Source organism: Vigna radiata, chromosome 7, assembly GCF_000741045.1.
Source record: "Vigna radiata var. radiata cultivar VC1973A chromosome 7, Vradiata_ver6, whole genome shotgun sequence".
Taxonomy (NCBI): domain Eukaryota; kingdom Viridiplantae; phylum Streptophyta; class Magnoliopsida; order Fabales; family Fabaceae; genus Vigna; species Vigna radiata.
This window is the reverse complement of record NC_028357.1, coordinates 48,572,439-48,580,884: the sequence shown is the minus strand read 5'-3', so window position 1 is coordinate 48,580,884 and position 8,446 is coordinate 48,572,439. Positions and strand designations below refer to the sequence as shown.

Here is an 8,446-nt window from a genome sequence, read left to right as displayed (position 1 = left end):
TATATATATATATATATATATTAATTATGTGCGTGTGTGGTGGGGTGGGGGTTTGTTTTTATGTGCTCAATGAGATGATTTGATTAATAGTACTTTATTAATTACTTCTCGTTACTTTAACTGCTTTGCTGTATTGCAGAACATCTACATTGAATCTAGAAAATCAGGTAATGGTTACAAAACACCATTAAACACTTCAAATTAAATTTGACAGTATCACACAATCATTGAATTCAACACTTCAGATGTGGGAACACATGTTTCCATGTTTTTAAAAGAAGTACAATCGTGGAATTTTCTAACAGCAATGACTTGCATTACTTTCAGTGGCTAAGGTTTGAAACAGAAAAATCAGCAGCAGAGCTACTAATGCTAACATTCTGACCCTTAAGATCATGGTCCCAGTAGTGGCATGACTACCGAGAATAGACATCACAGAAAAGCTGAGACGTGAATTCAGCTATCATATCTAATATTTAACAAAATCATCTGCCAAGTGAATGTCTAGGTCAATTCCAATTGGCAGAAAATTTTAAATGAGCAGGAGACTGCAACAACGAAGAAATTACATGGCACAGAGGTTGGGAATGGTCCTGGAAGAAAAAGTGCTTCCAATGATCGAAGAGCGTTTCAGGTCTTGAAACAGAAGACACTTCAGATAGGATCTTCAGAGAGAAACACAAAGCTAACAATTGGCTTCTCCATCTATGTCCATTGGGAAGCACACAGTCCCCTGACATATTCTTTCCACATAATGGATGGTTTTCAACAAGGGCCACTGGACACATGAAACTTGGACTCAATTGACACAGATTACGTACGGCTTGAGTAATTGACTGTTGAACAAGATAGGATTTTTGAGCAACAAATACTTCATAGCTCAAAGGAGATCCTGATGATCCATCCAAAGGAACAGAGGCAGCATGTGTCAGAGNAAGAATTGCATGTTGCCATATTGAGGGACCGAGAGAACTTGTGATTGACCTTATTATCGGTAAATCGTTTAAGTCTCTGGTTTGGAAATCTGCTCGATCAACATAAAGAATGACATCTGGAGGAAACTTTTTCATATACCTCTCTATACAGGACAACGTCTTTCTGTTGTAAGCTTGCTCCTTCATAGAGGACTTCAGACCAGGTGTGTCAAGGATTCTGATCTTGATTCCATCTATAGTTCCACAAACCTCTTCTACAGAAGTTGTAGCAGGTTCAAATGCATTTGTCACAACCTTCATTTCACCAAAAATAGAATTTATGGTTGCACTCTTTCCCACCCCACTTTCCCCAAGAACTAGAATGTTCAAAGAGAAGTCTAAATCATCCGGACAACTTTCTTCAAACTTCTTTGCTAATGTTTTTGCTGATCTCATGACAAATTCCTGATTTAAGCGCCTTTCAATATCTGCAACCAACCTATACAAAACTTTAGAAACCAAGGAATCTTCCAGAGATAAATTTACTCGCTGGACAAGCCTCAAGAATTTCACACTTATGGTCTGCGTCTTCTGAATTATTTCCTTTTCTTTCTCAGTTATGCTCTGCTGGAAACCGGTTCGAGCATTGCTAAATGGTAAGGAGCTGAGACTACCTGGAACTTCCAGAAAGATCACACTGGATTCATCAGTGGAGGTGACTGTACCTGAGTTGCCATCTGATTCAGTATCACCATCAGCATAGATAAATCGGACTTTTGCATCATCCTTTGTTAAGTTCATCGTTTCATGTGAACTCCTGATGACTCGTATTCCTTGAGAATCATTTCCAGAACCTTTTGAACCCAAAAGAATAGAGAGAGCTGAAATTTGTTCCTTGAACTGCTCAAGGGCAACCGACATCAACCCTCCATCTCCATCTGAAGCACAACTTTCACTTTCTGATTCTTGACATGCCGAATTTAACTCAACGGTGGTCTCTTCTTTTGCAGTGTATCCCAAATCAAGTTTTTCCGCATTTTCATGTGAATGATAATCACAAAACAGCTCATCTTCTGGATTAACCCCTAAACTGGATTTAGACAAATCCTTTTCCAAAGAACATTCTGGAAGAAGTGTGGGATAAAGTTCAGAAGATTCAACACTAAGAGTTTTGTTACCTTCAAAAGCACCATAATTGTATTCAAAACCAGCAGAAGAATCGTGAAATTCAGCATTTGAGTTTACCCCAGACGTAGTTATACTTACCGGATTCTCACAGTCACTCACTTGATCAGCAGCAACACCTCCATCTGCATTAGCTTCGGTGGTTTGAGTTGGTGTACCGTACTCAACATTTTCCGCAAAAGCTTCAAACACAGGTTCACCCGCCATGCAATGTACTTGGGAATTATGTTCTGGTAGATCATTGAAACTCATATCCCGTTCCTGCCTTAAGCTGTTGCTATAATCTTCATAATCATCAACACCGCCAGCCTCAATCAACTTATCACTTCCCAATTCATCGAACACCAATCTTGCGCCAAATTGCTCGTCTTGTGAATGCTGCGACATAACATCTGAATGCGTTGCACTAGAGGTCGAGTATTCATCACAGGCAACCCTAATTCCAAGAACCTGGTCCTGACCTTGCTCATCATCCAAAAACAGTTCCTCGCCGTCGCTACCGCTGAAAGATTCAAAATCATTCGCTAGCAATGATTGACTAACAGGTAACGAGTTTACAAAAACAGAAGGCCCGTAATTTTCTTCTTCGGAGTCCAGAAGATCAATTCTGGGTGCATTAAAATTGTTCCCCGACACTCTTGCAAGACTGAACATATTCCCTCTAATTGCTTCTTCTTCTTCTTCTTCTTCCTCTTCTTCGTCATTAAAAGTAGACAAATGAGCAAAAGGAGTGACATGCAAAGGTGCAGCGTGCATGGGAGATAGCTCCACACACTCACCAACTTCAACGAAATCTTCTTCTTGCTCTTCTTGTCCTTGTTCTCCTTGGGAGGTGTAATCAGATTGAGAAAGTGTGCCATTACATGAAAAGTCGGCTTCAGAATCATCGTCTTCGAGGGTAAGAGGAGCTCGAATTTGAAGAGGGAGAGAGTTGGCGAAGAAGAGGAGGCCCTTTGCGTCTGAAGAAGCCATGAGGTGTGGGATTGAGACTTGGGAATACAAAATTCAAAATCCGAGACAACCTATCCTTTTGAACGTATTTAAAGACAAAAAGCAGTTGGGCCAAAACCGAAGGACGCGGGTAATCAATTGGGCCAAAGCAGGCCCAGACAGGACTCAAGGAATATTTCACCTGCACCTCTAAAATTTTATCTTACGGTAACTGAACGATTATTAAACTAAAATATTTATTAAAGTTAAAAATGAAATTTGGGTAGTCTAAGGGTGAGGTCAGACCAGGAACGATTATTAGGGTGAATTCTTCAAAGGTTTAGACCAACTGTAACTGAACGCGAGCTTAGCTCCTTCTCCTGTTACTTCTTATGGAGGAGGAAACTGACCTAAGCAACAAGCATCCTCGCTGAGGTTTCGAAATCTCACGGAGCTTCCACTTTCCTCGAGCCAATGGCGAGTGCGCAATACGCACTGTCGTCTCTTCTGACGTCTCACGCTAACGGACGAACCCTTCGTCGTATTCCAGTTTGTTCAAAACGGCAGAGGAAAAACCATTTGCGACCCAAAATTCTCACAACCCAAACCAAACCCTACCCAATTTCACTCCCTCTTCTACCTTCGACGACGACGCCACATCCTGTCGCCGTTCCACAAGAAAACAACAACCTCAGTGTGGAAATTCCCTCAAACGAGACGCTCGCCGGAGTAGTCACCGAGGAATCTGAAAATATGAAAGAGTTACAGGTTTCTGAGGTTGCCGCGAGGGAGAATGGTGTTTCTGAGAAGGTTTCCATGAAAGATATCTTCAAATACGGGGCTTTGTATTTTCTGGGGATTCTGGTGTTACAGACGATTTACGCCGTTTGGGCTATAAGGAATTACAAGGTCAACCGCCGATATGGAGATTTGGAGATTGATGGAAGGGAAAGTGAGGATGGGAAGACTGTGTCATTGCCGGTTAATGGTGTTTCTGGGGAACAACTTTTAATGGACGAGAAAATCGAGGAAATTAGGCTAATGGCGAAGGAAGCGCGGCGAATTGAATCGGAGAAGAAAGTGGAAGAGGATGTGGAGGATGAGGATGTTGAAATTGATGACGATGAACGTGCTGTTTCTAGTCGTAGAGATGATATTGAGAAAGAGATTAGTGACCGATTGATAAACCTGCAGAATAGGTTAAATAAGTTAAATGTTAGGGCTAAGGATATCGATCAAGCTTTACAGATGAATGCTAGTGAGAATTCTACTGCTGGAATGGATAGGGGTGTCAATAAGAATATAAATGAGGAAGACGATGCATTGGTGTTTAAGAAGAAGTTTAAATTTAGAAGCCCTTCTGCTAAGGCTACAAAAACTCCCAAGGGATTTCCAGGGACCCGAAATTGGAAAGCTTCTCATGCAACAAAGAGGGGCCCAACGGGTGAGGAACCAGCTCAAGATTATGGAAGTGATGGTTCTGATCAAGCGCAAATGTTAAGTGAAGATAAACAAGTGAATGATCAGGATGCTGCTAAGCAGAAGAATGTTTCTAGTGTTCCTTTGGAAGAAAGGGGAAGATTTGTTGATGACGCTTTCAAAGTGATTCAAAATGATGTGAAGAATTTGAACGAGAAGATGGAGACACCAGATATGAAGACAAACGTTGGAAATAAAACTAGAAGGACTAACAATGGTAATGTGTTCAATTCATAACTTATTTCTAAATGGTTTTTCATATCTATGGTTTATCTGAATACTTAAACACTACATTCGGTTTTTCTTGCATAGCTTGATGGATTGACACATTTGGAAATACCTTTTATTTTCCCGAGTTGTTGGCTATACACGAGTTTCGTCAGTAAGACTTTTGTATGATTTAGCATGTTACATAAATAGAACAAAGAATGTACAGATTTTTCTGTTTAGATTTTGGCTGTTCACTTGTCCTACAAGAAGCCAGTGAGAGGTAGGTTGGTTGTTGATAAATGTAGCAGAATTTGAGTTAATTTCGATATTTTTAGGCGATGCCAGGGAGACTGCTCCTGGGATGTCTTCGATGGAAGTAATACAGTCAAGAAAATCAAGAGACTTGAGTACACAAAACTCTCAGGGTTTTGAGGAAGAAAACCAGGACACAAGCATAAGTTTTGAAAAGGATGGTGTGCACAGTGTAAATGGCAGTTCAAGACATGGATTAACTGAAAAACGTTCACCAGCTAACAGAATCAACCTCAAAGTTAAGCAAGCAGATACAAAGACTGATTTGTGGTGGCTGAACCTCAATTATGTGTTTGTGAGTTCAAGAAAATTTCTTTCTGTTTTCTTGTTTTTCAGTTGCATAATATGTCTACCCAATATTAGAAAATATTTTTATATTTGTAATGTAAAATTTAAAATAAAAATTTAATAAGTAAATCACCCAATATTTTTCATAATTTTTAATCCTAAATTTTGTAGTAGCAATACCTGCGCGTTGGAGTTTGTTATCCAACTCTGTTAAGTTTTATAACGTTATACAAAAATCTGGGAATGGAACAAATTGTTTTTAACGTGATCATTTTGTTTATGTTACAATGCCGCACATTGTGACATTGGTTGCTGTTTTTCTTGTAAATAGCTCCTCGAGGGTGGAAAAACATACAGTGAGAACGTATAAAATTCATTCATATTTTAAATTGAAATATTCGGAGTATTTAATGTTCATGAGTTCGTGAATTTTTTCTGCACTAGACTGATTGACATATCTTGGGAGAGAAACTCATCACTTTGTTCTAAAACAACAACACTTTAACTCATTGTATTTATCATGTTAATCTGAACTATTCTCTATTATATTTATCATTTGTGTTTATATTATAAACATTATTTGTGTTTTAATTTTGATGGGTAACACTATTGTTTGTGTTAACTGTTCTAACTTCCTATATTAATTTTTCGATGTAACACCCAACACTTCATCATTATGAATCTTCAAAACTTCATTATTGTTAAGTCTGTGAAACCTGTAAAATTTTCTCTTTATATCAACTAGTTTATATGAGTTAATCCTTAAAATCTTTGACAAAGCCATTGTCCTGCATGTTGTAGGAACTCTTTTGGTACTGTATAAGTTTGCTTGGGCTATCATTTAGTCATTATACATGTCCCTATATGTATCTAGTTGCATCTGATTATAAAGTCATTATCTATATTTGTGAAGGTCATTCTCATGCGAAGAGATTCCAAGGATGGATCAGAAGGTTTCTATAACATAATGCTCACATCTAATGAACAGGACCAGAGTGATGATTCCTTTACTGTTGCTTTTGAGGATCGTGCTGATGCCAACAATTTCTGTTTTCTATTGCAATCCTTTTTCGAAGATTTGGAATCTTTTAGTGCTGATGCAGTTCCAGTGTCAATTAAAGTAAGAATCTTACATGTTCTAACAGATAACTGAAATTTCTCATTACTGTCCAGAACCGGGCATATGAAAATTGGAATCGATCATTTAGCGCCAGTTGTATGAATCTATAATTGGCAGTAAAATGTACAATCATGTTTAATACATACCTTGTCCTGAAGTGCACTACTAATAATTTGCAGGAACTGAATGAAGAAATATTATCACATGCCAAGAAAGTGGTAGTGGTGAAAAAGAGGCAGCTTCAGCTCTATGCTGGGCAACCACTTGCTGATGTTGAGATGGCGCTGCGTGCTATAATAGAACAAGGTCAAACTGTATCATCGCATTGATATGACTGTTACTTTATCAAGTCCCACAATAAATGTCCATGGTGAGGTCTTGAAGAACCGGCAACTCTACCACAATTGGTGGTGGACGCTTGGTGAAATTTCACTGTTTCACTATCAGAGTCAAAAGTTGGACTTCATGGAGTTGGACTCCATGGAGCTAACTGCTGGCAAAGAGTTGAAGTATGCTTTTTACTGATTGAATCTCGATGGTCTTCCTTTTAGAAATTCTTCCGGGTACTTTAGTTTCAATACCCACGTGTCTTCCAAAGGGAAGTGTCCGTGCGTACTTTTAGAGTTCATAGGGTTATTGGGAGTTGGTGAGGGGCGGGATACGTGCGGAGATTCATACTGTAGTTGTTATGCAAATCTGAAATTTTGGAAATAAAATTCAGATTACAAGAATAATAAATTTTATTAAAGCATTACTCCTCACGAGTGTTTGTTTCTACACATTGAAGTTTCTGAACTCTGTTAAGTATATGACTATAGATTGGAAGTGCGTAAGCATATCTCCTTGTGCAGTCTTATAAACTTTTAAACTTTTTGGTGTTTACGACCTTAAACATCGAAAGGGAAGGGATGGGTGGTAGCTTGAATTGCATAAGTTCGGTCATATTTCCTTCTTCTGTTCCTCTTCTTCCTATAAGTGCCTAATAAATTGAAGATGAAATACTTTGTGCTGCATCTCTTCCCTCGGACTGTCTATTTTGTTTGGATTAGGTTCAATTTTTCTACAATGAATTTCAATTCTGCGTTGAGAGCCAATATTACGGATAATTTTTTTCACCTTTTTTACCATGATTTTGGGTTAAAATCAATTTGGTGGTTATTCAAACACGTTATATGTAATTCAGAACTTCACAGGGATTAAGCTTTTCCCAGTTCACACAAACAGTTTATCTTGGAATACTATCAGCAGCAGCAGAAGCTTTTGAAATTTGAACAATAAGACTAATTCAAGATGCTTCTCAGAATCACCAACGTTATGAATCCATAAAACAGGGTCCCAGAATATTGCTAACTGAGCTGACACCAAGCCACCTTAATAGAGAAACCAGAGTGCTTGCTAACTAAAATAACCGATTACTTTTTAATTATAATCATTATATTTGTTTCCAAAGACTCGGAAAAACATTTTGAACTTGTAAAATTGTGTATTCTTAAACATAATCAATTATATTTGTTTTCTTATTATATAATGTGATCTATTGCTGCTTATAATAATTTATTATTTGTTTAAGATAACAGTTTCTGTTCGAAAATCATGAAAATCAATTTTAGTTCAAATAATCGATTATTCTTTTGACTAATTTATTAATTGCGAAATATTGAAAAACATAATCTATTATGCGAGATAAATGTTTATTTGCAATTGAATAAATTCCAATTGTAGTTGAACTTGATTACGAGTTTAATATTCATAAAAAGAAAAATCAGAAATACAACTTTTAATACAAGTTTACTCCGAATTTTTCCAAATTAATTCATATTTTTCATTTAATCAAACTCGGGAAAGATAATGTTAGTCATTATCTACATATATACACCCATTGTCAACATTTCAACACACTATCTTATCAACATTATTCTCATTAAATAATATTCTAAGTAATTATATAAAACATTCTTTTCTTGCATTTTTTTTCAATGTCGAATATTTCTATTTTTTTTTTTTTTTT

The 8,446-nt window shown here is 37.4% G+C and overlaps 1 protein-coding gene across 1 annotated transcript; it reads left to right on the top strand.

The window, feature by feature from the left end:
• Positions 1 to 3,325: 3,325 nt before the first annotated feature.
• On the top strand, positions 3,326 to 7,274 carry LOC106769557. The gene is made up of 4 exons (XM_014655222.2): positions 3,326 to 4,725; positions 5,054 to 5,325; positions 6,232 to 6,438; positions 6,618 to 7,274. Exons 1-4 carry the CDS (start codon positions 3,504 to 3,506, stop codon positions 6,765 to 6,767), a joined length of 1,851 nt encoding a protein of 616 aa, XP_014510708.1. The 5' UTR covers positions 3,326 to 3,503; the 3' UTR covers positions 6,768 to 7,274.
• Positions 7,275 to 8,446: the final 1,172 nt, after the last annotated feature.

Bases quoted from the DNA above. Each gene is read 5' to 3' on its own strand.
- LOC106769557 (XM_014655222.2), top strand. From the start codon at position 3,504: ATGGCGAGTGCGCAATACGCACTGTCGTCTCTTCTGACGTCTCACGCT. The intron at 5,326-6,231 runs GTGAGTTCAAGA...ATATTTGTGAAG, and splicing joins TGAACCTCAATTATGTGTTT to GTCATTCTCATGCGAAGAGA. The intron at 6,439-6,617 runs GTAAGAATCTTA...AATAATTTGCAG, and splicing joins CAGTTCCAGTGTCAATTAAA to GAACTGAATGAAGAAATATT.